This window comes from Schistocerca americana, chromosome 3 (assembly GCF_021461395.2).
Source record: "Schistocerca americana isolate TAMUIC-IGC-003095 chromosome 3, iqSchAmer2.1, whole genome shotgun sequence".
Classification (NCBI taxonomy): Eukaryota; Metazoa; Arthropoda; class Insecta; order Orthoptera; family Acrididae; genus Schistocerca; species Schistocerca americana.
In genome coordinates, this window is record NC_060121.1 from 865,614,423 (window position 1) to 865,631,719 (window position 17,297).

General features: G+C 44.1%; 1 protein-coding gene across 1 annotated transcript in view; it reads right to left on the reverse strand.

Annotated features, from left to right (window-relative positions):
* Positions 1-17,297, reverse strand: part of LOC124606443 (testis-specific serine/threonine-protein kinase 1-like) — a 79,579-nt gene that overhangs the window by 11,691 nt on the left and 50,591 nt on the right. Inside the window, exon 3 of the mRNA XM_047138425.1 lies at positions 16,237-16,539. Within this exon, the coding sequence (XP_046994381.1) occupies positions 16,237-16,539 (303 nt within the window). The remainder of the gene's footprint in view (positions 1-16,236; positions 16,540-17,297) is intronic.

A 17,297-nucleotide genomic window follows, 5' to 3' on the forward strand; every position in this document is an offset into this window, starting at 1 on the left:
TGTCAAACTCTTCACGCAGTATCATATCTCCCATTTCATCTTCATCTACATCCTCTTCCATTTCCATAATATTTCCTCAAGTACAACACCCTTGTATAGACCCTCTATATACTCCTTCCACCTTTCTGCTTTCCCCTCTTTGCTTAGAACTGAGCTCTTGATATTCATATAAGTGGTTCTCTTTTCTCCAAAGGTCTCTTTAATTTTCCTGTAGGCAGTATCTATCTTACCCCTAGTGAGATAAGCCTCTACATCCTTACGTTTGTCCTCTAGCCATCCCTGATTAGCCATTTTGCATTTCCTGTCGATCTCATTTTTGAGACGTTTGTATTCCTTTTTGCCTGCTTCATTTACTGCATTTTTATATTCCATCAATTAAATTCAGTATCTCTTCTGTTACCCAAGGATTTCTACTAGCCCTCGTCTTTTTACCTACTTGATCCTCTGCTGCCTTCACTACTTCATCCCTCAAAGCTACACATTCTTCTTCTACTGTATTTCTTTCCACCATTCTTGTCAATTGTTCCGTTATGCGCTCCCTGAAACTCTGTACAACCTCTGGTTTAGTCAGTTTATCCAGGTCCCATCTCCTTAAATTCCCACCTTTTTGTAGTTTCTTCAGTTTTAATCTACAGTTCTTAACCAATAGATTGTCGTCAGAGTCCACATCTGCCCCTGGAAATGTCTTACAATTTAAAACCTGGTTCCTAAATCTCTGTCTTACCATTATATAATCTATCTGAAACCTGTCAGTATCTCCAGTTTTCTTCCATGTATACAGCCTTCTTTTATGATTCTTGAACCAAGTGTTAGCTATGGTTAAGTTGTGCTCTGTGCAAAATTCTACCAGGCGGCTTCCTCTTTCGTTTCTTGGCCCCAATCCATATTCACCTACTACGTTTCCTTCTCTCCCTTTTCCTACTGACGAATTACAGTCACCCATGACTATTAAATTTTCGTCTCTCTTCACTATCTGAATAATTTCTTTTATTTCATCATACATTTCTTCAATTTCTTCGTCATCTGCAGAGCTAGTCGGCATATAAACTTGTACTACTGTAGTAGGCGTGGGCTTCGTATATATCTTGGCCACAATAATGCTGCCATAAAGAGTGTCAATTGAACCACTCCTTCACTTGAGGCTTTCATTTAGAGACATTTCGCTGTCGAAAACGATAGTCTGATTGCGATGTGCAACAGAAAGGCGTTCTTGACAATCTTTTGATGTTGTTGACACCCACTGGAGAATTCAGCCATTCTCTAGGGACATCGGTGGGCTCCAAATCGAATTGAATGTTATCTACGTTATCTCTCCCCTGTGGAATCTGGTGCGACTGCAATTTTTGCTCTGGTATGCAAGGAGGAACCAAAGAGACGAATCAGAACATTCACTTTTTCACCCCACCTTATATGTGCAAACGTGGGGGGGGGGGGGGGGGAGGGGAGGGGGAGACATTCATGAATAAAATTGCAAAGGGTCTCTCTACAACCCACCCCAATCCCCAGATCGGCAATAGGTTTAGTGCCATATGGGCGCCTCTGTAGAGCACTTCAAGGATATACCTGTACAGAGACAACCTTCTTCTGATCTCTGGTAGCCTGTCAGTAGGCAATCTGTTCAAAACCCTACAAATAGTTTAATACTGCCGCTCTGGCGCTTGCTTGTAGATATACAGAGTCTAAAGGGTGTCGAACAGGTTGCCCTGACTCCAGGCACCTATGTATCGGTCAAGGGTTGCCTCTGGGCGGCTCTGTTACATGTTTAAAGCGTTCGACAAAGCTATACAGGCTGCTCCGAGAGTGTTGCTCAAGAGGGGGGGGGGGGGTTGAGAGGAAATTTTCCGTTTTATTCACAGATGTGTCAGTGTTGAACCCCCCTTGATTACGTCACAGGAGGACGCGAAACAAAAGGGTTGAAAAAGCATAAACACCCTTTCCTGCTTCAGATTAAGTTCAAATTTCGTCGTATGGTCTTGAGTGGTCCATAGTGATTCCACTCTGTGTACCAGAGCAGAAGCTGCGGGCACGCTACATTTCAAAGGGGTCAGACCATGTTCAATGGAGTTACAGCACCATGACGTCCTTAGAGAAGTGGTGAACCATCCAGGGGATGTGAGCAATGTGCAGTGTTGCCAAAAGGGTCGTTTCGCAGCACCTCTCACAGCAGACTGTTGTTTTCGATCGCGAAATGTGTGTAAATCAAAGCCCTAAGGGAAGAGCTGGTTCTACTGATGTCTCTTCCACCAACTCGTGATAATTTTTCGTGTCTATCCTTAGTGGCAGGGTGTTCGATAAATTTTTCTCAGCTAGCGATAAAAAAAACCGCGTGGTTTCAACGTTGAGGTTCGCAGTACTGACTTCGAGAGCAGAGGTGTCAAGAGGAGGTAGACATGTGGGAAGGGGGAGGGAGGGAGAGGGGTGGGTGACAACCCCCCCCCCCCCCCCGCCCTTCGTGTCACACGTCTACGGTGACACTGGGCAGAACTATGGTAAAATTTGGTGCCCATGTGACATTAATCCACCTTACACTTCCAATGAATTTCTGAGATCTGGCCTTTTTTCGCATGAACGTTACTGTTTGAAGCGTCGCCTAGCCTGAGGGCGCCACGCTTTTGCTCCATTACAGAGGAATGTTGTACGTACCTTTGAGCCAAATTTCAAACTTCTGCATCGCTTAGCGGGGGAATGATGGGCTTTCAAAAAAGTGACTCTTTAATTCTTTTTCGCAATACTATTAATCAATATACTTTATTTTTATACCTGTTTATATTTGTCGTGGGGGCTGATAAACCCTACATGCCGTATGAAAGTTTTAGATGACGATTCTGCAAGTTGCCTTTTAATTCAGTAGCAACACGCTGCTCAGGTACATCCGAAGAGAGTTTATTTTTTAGTATATGTAGTAACACTATACAGAACAGGGAAATTACACTACTGGCCATTAAAATTGCTACACCAAGAAGAAATGCAGATGATAAATCGGTATTCAAAAAATGGTGCAAAAAAAGCTCTGAGCACTATGAGACTTAACATCTGTCGTCATCAGTCCCCTAGAACATAAAACTACTTAAACCTAAGTAACCTAAGGACATCACACACATCCATGCCCGAGGCAGGATTTGAAACTGCGACCGTAGCGGTCACGCGGTTCCAGACTGAAGCGCCTAGAACTGCACGGCCATTGCGACCCGCAAAACGGGTATTCACTGGACATATATATTACGCTAGAACTGACATGTGATTACATTTTCACACAATTTGGGTGCATAGATCCCGAGAAATCAGTACTCAGAACAATCACCTCTGGCCGTAATAACGGCCTTCATACGCCTGGGCATTAAGTCAAACAAAGTTTGGATGGCGTGTACGGGTACAGCTGCCCATGCAGCTTCAACACGATACCACAGTTCATCAAGAGTAGTGTCTGGCGTATTGTGACGAGCCAGTTGCTCGGCCACCATTGACCAGACGTTTTCAATTGGTGAGAAATCTGGAGAATGTGCTGGCCAGGGCAGCAGTCGAGCATTTTCTGTATCAAGAAAGGTCCGTACAGGACCTGCAACATGCGGTCGTGCATTATCCTGCTGATATGTAGGATTTCGCAGGGATCGAAAGAAGGGTAGAGCCATGGGTCGCAACACATCTGAAATGTAACGTCCACTGTTCAAAGTGCCGTCAATGCGAACAAGAGGTGACCGAGAAGTGCAACCAATGGCACCCCATACCATCACGCCGGGTGATACGCCAGTATGGCGAAGACGAATACATGCTTCCAATGTGCGTTCACCGCGATGTCTCCAAACACGGATGCGACCCTCATGATGCTGTAAACAGAGCCTGGATTCATCCGAAAGAATGACGTTTTGCCTTTGGTTCTCCCAGGTTCGTCACTGAGTACACCATCGCACGCGCTCCTGTCTGTGATGCAGCGTCAAGGGTAACCGCAGCCATGGTCTCCGAGCTGATAGTCCATGCTGCTGCAAAGATCGTCGAACTGTTCGTGCAGATGGTTGATGTCTTACAAACGTTCCCATATGTTGACTCAGGGATCGAGACGTGGCTGCACGATCCGTTACAGCCATGCGGATAAGATGCCTGTCATCTCGACTGCTAGTGATACGAGGCCGTTGGGAGCTAGCGCGGAGTTCTGTATTACCCTCCTGAGCGCGACTGCTACGGTCGCAGGTTCGAATCCTGCCTCGGGCATGGATGTGTGTGATGTCCTTAGGTTAGTTAGGTTTAAGTAGTTCTAAGTTCTAGGGGACTGATGACCACAGATGTTAAGTCCCATAGTGCTCAGAGCCATTTGAACCATTTGTATTACCCTCCTGAACACACCGATTCCATATTCTGCTAACAGTCGTTGGATATCGACCAACGCGAGCAGCAATGTCGCGATACGATAAACCGCAATCGCGATAGGCTACAATCCGACCTTTATCAAAGTCGGAAAAGTGATGGTACGCATTTCTCGTCCTTACACGAGGCATCACAACAACGTTTCACCAGGCAACGCCGGTCAACTGCTGTTTGTGTATGAGATATCGCTTGGAAAGTTTCCTCATGTCAGCACGTTGTAGGTGTCGCCACCGGCGTCAACCTTGTGTGAATGCTCTGAAAAGCTAATCATTTGTATATTACAGCATCTTCTTCCTGTCAATTAAATTTCGCGTCTGTAGCACGTCATCTTCGTGGTGTAGCAATTTCAATGGCCAGTAGTGTAATAACTAATATGACTAACACAAGGAATGCACACGAACGAAGTTATCGTAAGTCATCGCTCTACGCACTAAACTATCGGACGGTAAAAATATTCTCAGCGTTCGTGTACAAAAACTACTGCGTTCTCCCGGAAAATTCCACTTCCTCCATCACGTGCGCTCCCCGCTCACCAGTTTACAGACAGTACATCTACATCTACATACATACTCTACAAGCCACCGTACGGTGTGTGGTGGACGGTTCGCTGTACCACAATAAGTTGTTTTCTTTCCTGTTCCACTAACAGACAGAGCGAGGGAAAAACGACTGTGTAGATGCCTTCGTAAACGCCCTAATTTCTCTTATCTTTTCTTCGTGGTCCCCACGCGAAATGTATGTTGGAGGCAGTAGGCTCGTTCTGCAGTCAACTTCAAATGCCGTTTCTCTAAACTTTCTTAGTAGTTTTCATCGAAATGACCATCTTCTTCCCTCCAGGAATTCCCATTTGAGCTCCCGAAGCATATCCGTAACACTTGCTTGCTGATCGGACCTACCGTAACAAATCTAGCGTCTCGCCTCTGAATTGCTTCGATGTCTTCTTTCAATCCGACCTGATGCGGATCTTAAACAGTCGAGCGGCACTCATGAATGTGTCGCACTAGCGTCCTATATGATGTCTCCTCTAGAGATGAACCACACTTCCCTATAGCAATAATATCTCATGCCATACCAATAGAATCTCAAGTTACTGACTGCTTGCGTATTTTTAAACTTTTCTTGAATAGAAAACGATTGACTTGAAATACAAGTCGGCGTTTGAAAATTCTTATGTGTTTGAAGGAAACAGCTTGAGTATAAGATCAAATACTGAAAAAGAAGAGCTTAACTTCGCGATCAGGACCTGAAGAGTACCTAAGAGTACGAGGGCGTGAAGATCTCTTCTGAACAGCACGTTGCAAGGCATCCCAGATATGCTCAATAATGTTCACATCTGCGGAGTTTGGTGGCCAGAAGAAGTGTTTAAACTCAAAAGAGTGTTCCTGGAGCCACTCTGTAGCAATTACGGACGTGTGGGGTGTCCCATTGTCCTGCTGGAATTACCCAAGTCCGTGAGAAAGCACAATGGACACAAATGGATGCAGGTGATCAGGTAGGATGCTTACGTACGTGTCATCTGTCAGAGTGGTATATAGACTATCAGGGGTCCCATATCACTCCAGCTGCACACGCCACACACCATTGTAGAGCCTCCATCTGCCTGAACAGCTCCCCGCTGACATTCACGGTCCTTGGATTAATGAGGTTGTCTCTATACCCGTACACGTCCATCCTCTCGCTACAATTTGAAATGAGACTCGTCCGGCCAGGCAACATGTAACCAGTAATCAGCTGTACAATTTCGGTGTTTATGGGCCCAGGCGAGGCGTAAAATTTTGTATCGTGCAGTCATCAAGGGTACACGAGTGGCCTTCGGCTCCGAAAGCCATATCGATGATTTTTCGTTGAATGGTTCGCACGCTGACACTTGTTGCTCGCCCAGCATTGAAATGTGCAGCGATTTGCAGAAGCGTTGCACTTCTGTCACGTTGAACGATTCTCTTCAGTCGTCGTTGGTCCCGATCTTGCAGGATCTTTCCCCGGCCGCAGCGATGTCGGAAATTTCATGTTTTATCAGGTTCCTGATATTCACGGTATTCTCGTGAAATGGTCGTGCGGGAAAATCCCCACATCATCGCTGCCTCCGAGATGCTGTGCCCCATCGCTCGTGCGCCGACTATAGCTCCAGGTTCAGATTCACTTAAATCTTGATAACCTGCCATTGTATCAGCAGTAACCGATCTAACAACTGCGCCAGATACTTGCTGTCTCATATAGGCGTTGCCGACCGCAGCGGCTTATTGTGCCTGTTTACGTATTTCTGTATTTGAATGCGCATGCCTATATCAGTTTCCTGTGCGCGTCAGTGCACTTTTGTCACGTGTCCGAAACGCCACCAGGCACCATCCAACGTGGCTTTGGACAGTGGCCATAATGTTTTGGTTTATCAGTGTATATTGTTCAGGCTTGCACAGTTACAGAGCAAACTATTACAGACACAGATGAGCGCTATATATTACGTTAAAGAGAAAGGAAAGACGATTCTGTTGGTATGTAGATATTCTTTGCGGGTAATGTGAGTGGGAAGGTACAGCGTCAAACACGTTTGTTTATCTGAAATCCAGTAAATAATTAATATATTTTCCAACTTTTACTAAACCAAAGGAATTAAGCTTACAATTTGTACTGATAATGGATACGAAACGACTGAGCTATTCATATGTTTCATATCGTCATTGATCAACCTATAAGAGACTTTTTAATTGAATTTCTCATTAAATCGGTTTATCATTTTATCTAAGACAACTACGCTGATAGCTTGGCAGTACGTGGTGCGCGACTTGATTATTCACCACCTAAAACTTTTAGTTTTTACGATTTGTATTTATAATTATCATTTTTAATTAATTGTGTATACATTTTCACATATTTTCCCTTAGTTCGAAAGAAATAAGAGCTATGTAGATTCTGATTGCATCTGTGGAAAGAGTTGGAATATTTCTGTAAGACAGCGGTGCCACTCCTGTCTGTATTGCAGTTAGAGAAAGCACAGAGATCAAGAACTACTTCGATTACTGCTCCAAAAATTTGCAATCGTTTGAAATTAGTCTGTGGGAAAACTACTGCATGTATAAGTAAATATAACGTACCAGTTTCGTTTAGATGTTTAGTGCACATCTGATGGCACATTCAGGTTCTTGATTGCATTTGTATGTAAAAAGTCGGAAGAAAGGGTGGTGGTAGCGTAAAGTCATCAACTGATTTAGAGGCTTGGAGGTTCTGGAGAGGAGTACGCTGGGGGCTTAAAAGATATTTTGCAGTGGTGAGGACTCTGTGCTGTTTCTGCTACCTGCTCAGCAGAACCTTTTAATTTAGCAAGTGATGCTGATCTGGACTTTGAGTTAACTGCAATTAGTCTAATTTTCCACTCAGTTTGCCAGTGGGAACATTGATTATTTCCGTCACTTATCGGCACTTAAGATAACTGCATCACATGGTGATTAGACTACCAATTATTTGTGATAGTGTGAACTTTCATTAACTTTGACTGTGACCACCAATCGTTATTTCCGTACATTTCATGTGTTTTATTTATATAGTAAGCTTACAAACCACTAAATTGGGAGCTGGAGCTGAATTCAGTCCATTTAATTACGCAGAGTCTATAGCCAACCTATGAAATTCTGTGTGAAACTGGCAACAATGAACTTCGTTGATAAACTTGACTGCCTGAAGTTGGTGCGCAGTATTTAGCTTTGCTGCACCTACGGGCAACATAATGTTATTTTGTATCTGATTAGTACATCAGAGACAATTTCATTATTTTTATTTAAAGCAACAATAACTAGAGTCAAATATTCATTCCCTAACAGGAAGTGTTATTGAGCATTGTAATGGTATTACCATTGTCGCAGACAGATTGTCCCCATATCTCAATAGGTGTTGGTTTCTGTGTATGTAATTATAGAAACTTTTCTTCTAGCTTTGACCCACACAACCTCCTGCAGGAACATACTTTTTTAAACAATGTGTATTATGTGAAAAAGAACAACAATATGTATTGTGTGAAAAGTCATGGAAACACATATTATTCTGGTACGGACTCTGGGAGAGTGGTGTGGGTTATGATCTCTAATCCAGGTATTTACATCATGCAGGTGTTAGTCCAAGGTAACGATACTAATTCATTGCTTTATGGGGAACAAATATAAGTGGGTTGATCACCAACCAGAACTTTTGACTCCTTTGTGAGTCAAATTGTGCTAGATTCTGATCTAAATGTATTAACCGTGACACTGTGACATTACTGTCACCACGTTGTTAATTTTATTTAGAGTGTACTGGTCACATTTGCTGGGAGGAAAGCTTTGTGTTTTTCTCACTAGGAAGGTGTTCCCCTGAAGTGGTCTCTGGGTCGTCTTCGTCGGCAGGAGGCAGCGGCGAATCTCATTAGGAAGAGTGGTCACCTGGGAGCTGGGAGGTTGTCGCAGAAATTAGGCTGCAGTCTACTTGGCGATTTTTCAGCAGAGCGGGCTCTTCTCCTGGCCCTGAGAAGAAGGCACCGTGCTGCCACTGCCATCCCCAGAGAATAACTGAGCACAGCATTTTTGCCTATTCTGTATAGGCATCAAAAGGAGGACACACCAAGACGCTGAAAAACCGGCGTAAAATTTGGTGTAGCCAATATGACAGAGTCGCCTCACCATTGTGCTTGGCATGAAGAATTCAACCAATCTATGGGATGCTGCCCCATCCTAATACCAGCCTCTTTTTTGTTAAGGTGGGTTCTGTGCACCAAGAGTTGATAGTTTCTGCAGGGTTCTCCCGTTTTTTCGTGAAATAAACGATATTCTTATCTGCCATATTGGCGAAAGCATTTAGTCATGCCCACCGTATAGAGTTTTTTCGAAAGTAGAGTGTTGTGGAGTGTTGAACTTTAGGGTCACTTATCTCCTGGCTGCCATTTGGTGCTGATGGGCGCATGGTTTGCTGAATTTAGGGAAATATTAAGTGTCGCAATTGCGGCAGCGCGATCCTTATTCTTAGCAGCACTTTACTTGCTTACTTTCGCACACAATTTGTGTCGGTTAACTTGGTTATAATTTGTGACATCTTGTTGTGTTATCAACTCTGATTCTACAGACGAGCAGATCGTATTGCGCTTCCTACATTCAATCCTCCACCCTGTATGGTATCTTTCCACAGTGTTAGCATCATTTTTTAATCTGATTTCAGATTTAGAGAACTTTGTTCTCTGTTAATTTTTGTTATGAGTTTTGATAGTCACTAGAGATAATAAGTATCTGTTAAGTCATAGTCTTGACTTAGGTCCTAAGATCCTTTATATTGTCCTACAACTTTTCCATGGTGAGGTGACGCACTAATACTAAATATACCCTGGTGCACACCTCAACTTGTTGTTCTCGCTGCAACAGCCTTATCGATGTGCACAGTGGCAAAACACAACGTTTAGTTACGTTAAGAATTCAGAGGAAGGAGCGAGGGATGCACTCGCTGTTCTTGTATGATTGAAGATTTGTTTTATAACAAACATTGCACTTACGTTCCTCGACTCTGATCCTGAACGGGGACCCAACTGTCAACAGAAATACTAGCTGACTGCTAAATCGCAATATTAACTGGAGTTCTGAGGCCCCTGCTGGAGCCTTATAAGCACACCAGCTGGTCATGTTCACCAGACCCCGACGTTCCGAAGCACTCAGACCTAAACTGAGATTGCTATGAGCACACTGGCAAACTCTTCGAACACTGGCAGGATAGGTAGCATTGTTACGTTCTCGGAGGCCCCGCTGCCATGCTTAAGTTCCTGTGACGTCGGTATTCCGGCCAATGTGAAAAAAGAATATGGAAATTAGTGAACTGCGGTAACTCCGGCAATGGCTTCATATCATAGAGCACTCCCAGTCACATGAAATTTAGCTGAACAGACAATAACATGGACTTCTTAAACCTAAATGCTTGTATTACTTTTTATGTAGAGACAATAAATTGAAGAACGTTAGGAATAGAAGAGAGCTTAGTTGAGTTGGAAGAGGATTGAAAAAAGATCAACTGAGATACATGAGGGTTATTAGAAGTGCAAAACCGAAGTCCAAATGCTATTAGCCTCAGGACATGTGCTTCACTACAGAGGAACACAGCAGGTAGGAAATTCAATAATGGGCTTTATGGTATACAAGAAGACTAAAACCAATCTAATAATAATAATTATAATAAATTCAGACAGATTAGCAAGACTTGTTTCAAAAATAAATAAAATACGTTTCATGAATATTAGTTTAGTTTATGCACCAGCGTACTGATATCCTGCTGAACAAACTGAAGAGCTTTATGAATATTTGCAGGTAATAATAAAATCGTGCTACGAGTTGATAATGGTGAACTTTAACGCTAATAATCGGAAAAGCTAATGAGCGATTCTCCATTGCAAGACTTTGCATTTAACAACAGAAATGTCGGGGTACAAGAATTCGCAGAAAGCAACAATTTTGTTTTTAACACCTTCTTCAAAAAGAAAATAAATACGGTATGGGGTTGGCTAAAATCGAATGGAACTAAAACTGAAAGGATCTATTCTTTTTTTTATCATGCAATAAAGGAATTGTACAGGATGTGTCGGCTGGTCCTAAACCACTTTAGAATTGTGAATAATCATTAACTGCTATTTCAAAACGAAAGTAGTGAATCCAAGATTGGCTCTAATGTCCTGACACTGGTGGGATCGGTAGAGAGTGAACACTGGTTCAGCTAGAGAAGTATAACCAAAGGAACAGACCGCAGAAAATCCAAAGAGATTCCGATCGTATGTGAAGTATGCTAGCGACAAAATACAATCAATACCTTCTCCGCGCGATAGCAGAGTTACTAAACACAGTCTTCCGAAATGCCTTAACAAAAAAAGAAGAAGTAAATATTCCACAATTCGAATCAAGAACAGCTATCAGTTTGAGTAACGTAGAAGTAGATATCCTCGTACAAGTGAAGCCACTTAAATCACTTAACAAAAGCGAGTCTTCTGGTCCAGACTGTATCCCAGCCAGGTTCCTTTCAGAGTATGCTGGTGCAATAACTTCATACTTAACAACCATGTACATCCGTTTGCTCGATGAAAGATCCGTACCCAAAGACTGGAAAGTTGCACAGGTCACACCAATATTCAAAAAAGGTAGTAAGAGTAATCCGCTAAATTATGGGCCCATATCATTAACGTCGATATACAGCAAGATTTTGGAGCATATATTGTGTTCGAACATTAGGAATTATCTCGAAGAAAACGGTCTATTGACACACAGTCGACACGGATTTAGGAAACATCGTTCTTGAGAAACACAACTAGCTTTTTACTCGGACGAAGTACTGAATGCTGTTGACAAGGGATTTCAAATGGATTCCGTATTTCTGGATTTCAGGAGGGCTTTTGACATTGTACCACACAAGCGGCTCGTAATGAAATTGCGTGCTTATGGAATATCGTCTGAGTTATGTGACTGAATTCGTGATTTTCTATCAGAGAGCTCACAGTTCGTAGTAACTGACGGAAAGTCATCGAGTAAAACAGAAGTGATTTCTGGCGTCCCCCATGGTAGTGTTATAGACCCTTTGCTGTTCCTTATCTATATAAACGATTGAGGAGACAATCTGAGCAGCCGTCTTTAGTTGTTTGCAGATGACGCTGTCGTTTATTGACTAATAAAGTCATCAGAAGATCAAAACAAATTGCAAAACGATTTAGAAAAGATATATGAATGGCGCGAAAATTGACAATTGACCCTAAAGAACAAAAGGTGTGAGGTCATCCACGTGAATGCTAAAACGAATCCGTTTATCTTCGGTTACACGATAAATCAGTCAAATCTAATGGCCGTAAATTCAACTAAATACCTAGGAATTACAATTACGTACAAATTAAATTGGAAGGAACACATAGAAAATGTTGTGGGGAAGGTTAACCAAAGTATAAAAAAATGGTTCAAATGGCTCTGAGCACTATGGGACTTAACATCTATGGTCATCAGTCCCCTAGAACTTAGAACTACTTAAACTTAACTAACCTAAGGACATCACACAACACCCAGTCATCACGAGGCAGAGAAAATCCCTGACCAAGCCGGGAATCGAACCCGGGAACCCGGGTAACCAAAGACTGCGTTTTATTGGCAGGACACTTAGAAAATGTAACAGATCTACTAAGGAGACTGCCTACACTAGACTTGTCCGTCCTCTTTTAGAACACTGCAGCGCGGTGTGGGATCCTTACCAGATAGGACTGACGGAGTACATCGAAAAAGTTCAAAGAAGGGCAGCACGTTTTGCATTATCGCGAAATAGGGGAGAAAGTGTCACTGAAATGATACAGGATTTGAGATGGTAATCATTAAAACAAAGGCGTTTTTGTTGCGGCGGAATCTTCTCACGAAATTCCAATTGCAAACTTTCTCCTCCGAATGCGAAAATATTTTGTTGACTCCGACCCAAGTAGAGAGAAACGACCACCACGATAAAATAAGGGAAATCAGAACTCGCACGGAAGGAGATAGGCGTTCGTTCTTTCCGCGCGCTATACGGGATTGGAATAATAGAGATTTATGAATGTGGTTCGATGAACCCTCTGGCAGACACTTAAATGTGATTTGCTGAGTATCCTTGTAGATGTAGGTCTAATGCGCCAGTTGGGCGCAATTTGGTACGGTATCCCTTAGCAGGGCATTCGTCAATTCCATCAGTCAGTGAGAAGCCGAGTAGCTGCTTGAGCAGGGGCTAGAGTTGGATCAACGTGTCAGTGACCTGCCCAATTTTTGAACGTCTTTCTCTTGAACAAATCATCCAATTTTTATGAAACTGTGGTGACTCGTTTGCCTATACACGTGCATCACATCTACTGTTTTCCATCACATTCGCATAATTTCTTCGTGTTGCGTCGTTCTTTCGTTTATTTATTATTTTCATTTTTTATTTTATTTTATTTTATTTATTTTCTTCTTGTTAGCGTGTACCTGATGCCGAGAGAATTTCGTCAGTTCATACTGCAGAGTAAACGTGCATTCGTATACTGCGCTAGATGTCTGTGAGACAATCTGGCAAAGTACTCAGGGAAAAAGTGGAAGGAAGATTTGGCCTCAACGACCCATTGACGCCAAAGCCATTAGAGAGAGAGAGAGAGAGAGAGAGAGAGAGAGAGAGGACAAGTTGGCGAAGGATGTGGAAGTAAATAGGCTTTGTCTTTTCTTTAAGAACCATCCCGGTGTTTGCCTTCAGTCACCTAGTAGAATCACACAGAAATTAAATATTGTTGTACGTCCATCCTTGTGACTGGAGGTCTGGGGGACTACGGCCTTTCGCCATTGTATGAAAATGAAACACCAACAGCCGTCCTTATGAAATAATTTATTGTATGGCTACCAGTTTCGGTGCTTCGGTACACTACCTTCAGGCCTTAGCTGATGTTGAATGGGTTAACATCATCTGCATACATGATGCATCAGTGGCCAACGTAACTGGTTTACGCAGACTACATGTAACTGTGATGTTGTCTCTCCAACCATCAACTGTCAGCTTAGTTGACGTGGAAGCTAGTCTCCTTAACAGCTAGTCTAGTGTCTTAACGAGGTCTCCCCATAGCTCGGCGAAGCGCGATATCAGAGCATTCGACACAGCCAGACCGTTGCTGTCGAATGCGTCGAACACTCTATTTCTGAGATCGAGCATATACTGGGCTTTTCATGTGCAGTATTGTAAAGGGTGATACGTGAATGCCTAGATTGTGGGGAACTGCTACCGACTGTTTCAGCTCACTTGATCAACCACGTGTAGATGACAAAGGTCATGATCGACGATTACGAATTTTATCAGCGCCACACACTGCGGCAAATCGCTCGCCAACTAACTGTTGGTCATCTCAAGCTCCATCCACTTACTATAGCGTACAGAAAAGAACTGGCCCACACAAGGTTTACAACAGTGACGTCAAACATCGATAGTCTGTAATAAATAGAAGCACCTATCCCCATGCAAAACCAGTCGTGCCCTCAGGAATGGCGTTGCAATTCGGCCGAAACGTCGGTTTCAGTTTATTATTGTTGTTAGTTTTTAGCAATGACGCGGCATAATAACCAGAAGAATTTTAATCACTATGACACCGGCCGCGGAAGCCTACGTTCTTATACCAAAATCATTGTTAGGCCATCCTCAGTATCCATTGTGAGCACTGATTTGCAGTCCAAAACTCACTGAAATTGGTCACAGCCGGATTGAAGTCGTGAGTATTATTCTGGAAGTGTGTCAGTAGCGCCGGATACCCTCATGCAAGCTCCCTCATATCAGTAGAGGTTAACTCCAGCAATTCTGACACAATCAGGGAGTGATGCCGTGGTACAGTGTCTTACTGAATGTACTGAACGGCTCTGGGATGCTGCAAACAAACGAAAGGATTCCTGTGATCGGACAGTAGGTTCCTGTACTGTTCGCCTGTGATAGATGATGGCAGGTGTTCCAGAGGCCCCTTTCCACCCCACGTGGACGTGTATTACACAAGAATATCGCCACCACCAGTCTGTAAGGTCTCTTATTGGCAGTTGAACAGTACCGTGGGTGTCTACCAACAGGTACTACTGCCTATCACTCCGTGTGACCTTTTTCCATGCTTTGGACGACCAGTGGCGGTGTTCCTGGAATTATGCTAAGAACTTCGCCTTGTGAAGACTGGTAAGTGTATCAGTGGAAGCTTCTCTCGTATGTAAAAGGCGTCAGTGAGCGGCTAGGCAACGTCCTCCGCCGACGAGGTTTCAAACCAATTTTTCGAAGAAGTCACAGGATCCACGAAATGATAAGTTCCACCAAGGATGTAGTCAACAATCTTAACACTGCAGGTGTTTACGAACTACGGCGAGAGTGCGGAGCTGCCTACATAGGAGAAACAGGGAGACCTGTCAGCTTACGAACAACAGAACACGAACGCAATGTACGATTACAACAACATAATAAATCGGCGATCGCGGAACACCACCTTGACTGTGGCAACCTATCAGGTTCCAAGAAGCCCGAGTACTGGCGAAAGAATCGTGGATGCGAGAATCCAAACTACTGGAGGCGATCGAAATTATTAAGCAGCCTGATAACATCATCAGAGAAGATGGCTACAAACTCCCGGCGTCCTGGCTGCCCGCCATCCCAGTCCAACGGGCCGCTAGCGGTCGCGGGGTAGAAGCTACACGGGACACGGACATATCTGCACAAACACCTGCAGAGCAACTGTCAGTCCACTTCTGCGCACAACAGGTGGAAAACTTGCCGACCAGGAGCCGAACGCTGATTGGCGGACAGCTACCAATCGTTGACGACATGGACATCCACGAATAGCCTCTTTCCTTCCATCTTCCGTTACGTCATGACCAGCCAATCATATCACAGGACCAATTAAAAGTTTTACAACAGTGACGTCAGACATCGATAGTCTGTAATAAATAGAAGCACCTATCCCCTTGGAAAACCAGTCGTGCCCTGAGGAAGGCCGTTGCAATTCGGCCAAAACGTCCGTTTCAGTTTAATATTGTTGTTAGTTTTTAGCAATGACGTGGCATAATACCCAGAAGAATTTTAATCACAATGATTTTGATGTCTCGTGGAGTCGGTGCCCTGCTAGCTGTCACAGTCATCAGGGCAAAGGTGTGTACAACAGGCTGATAACAAGGTGCCCAATTCAGCTGTTAATGACTGTGTAGGGAAGCCGCAGTAAATGTGTATCAGAATGCGTGTATGGGGATATGAATCCCATTCCTTCGAATATAAAACTTTATCTCTCAGGTGCAACTGCTAGGCAGCCGGTCCAGGAAATAATTTTGTAGTTCCATCAAAATGTGGTTCGAGGATTCCGTGCGGATTGCCAGTATGCGGATGTCATTTTTGGCGCTGGCAACTCACCTGCTGGATGTTGAACCTCCTGCTGGTCTCGGGCTCCAGCATGGAGGTCGTGAGCCGCTTGACCTGGTCGCTGAGGATGTTGGCCACCTTGGAGCGGAACTTCCACCGGCGCGCCATCTGCTGCTCCTGCAGCCGCTTCACGTTCGTGTCGTCGAAGGGCATCGCCTTGTTGAGCATGACGAACAGGATGACTCCAAGTGACCAAATGTCGGCTACCTTGGGGTGGTACGGAGTCCCCTTGAGGATCTCTGGCGGCGCGTACGCCAGTGAGCCACAGTACGTGGTGCTTAGAATCGGCTTACCCTGCAAATTGACAGAAACGCCAATGGACGCCACCACGTATAACACGTGGGAACAACTGCTCGAAAGAGGGCAATCCCCTGCACAATTAGGCAAATGACAATGAAGACAGAATAAAATCTACTGGCCATTAAAATTGCTACACCAGGAAGAAATGCAGATGATAAACGGGTATTCATTGGACAAATACATTATACTAGAACTGACATGTGATTACATTTTCACGCAGTTTGGGTGCATAGCTCCTGAGAAATCAGTACCCAGAATAACCACCACTGGCCGTAATAACAGCATTGATACGCCTGGCCATTGAGTCAAACAGAGCTTGGATGGCGTGTACAGGTACAGCTACCCATGCAGATTCAACACGATACCACAGTTGATCAGGAGTAGTGACTGGCGTATTGTGGCGAGCCAGTTGCTCGGCCACCATTGACCAGACGTTTTCAATTGGTGAGAGATCTGGAGAATGTGCTGGCCAGGGCAGCAGTCGAATATTTTCTGTATCCAGAAGGCCCGTACAGGACATGCGGTCGTGCATTACCCTGCTGAAATGTAGGGTTTCGCAGGGATGGAATGAAGGGTAGAGCCACGGGTCGTAACACATCTGAAATGTAACGTCCACTGTTCAAAGGTGACCGAGACGTGTAACCAATGGCACCCATACCACCACGCCGGGTGATACGCCAGTATGGCGATGACGAATACACGCTTCCAATGTGCGTTCACCGCGATGTCGCCAAACACGGATGCGACCATCA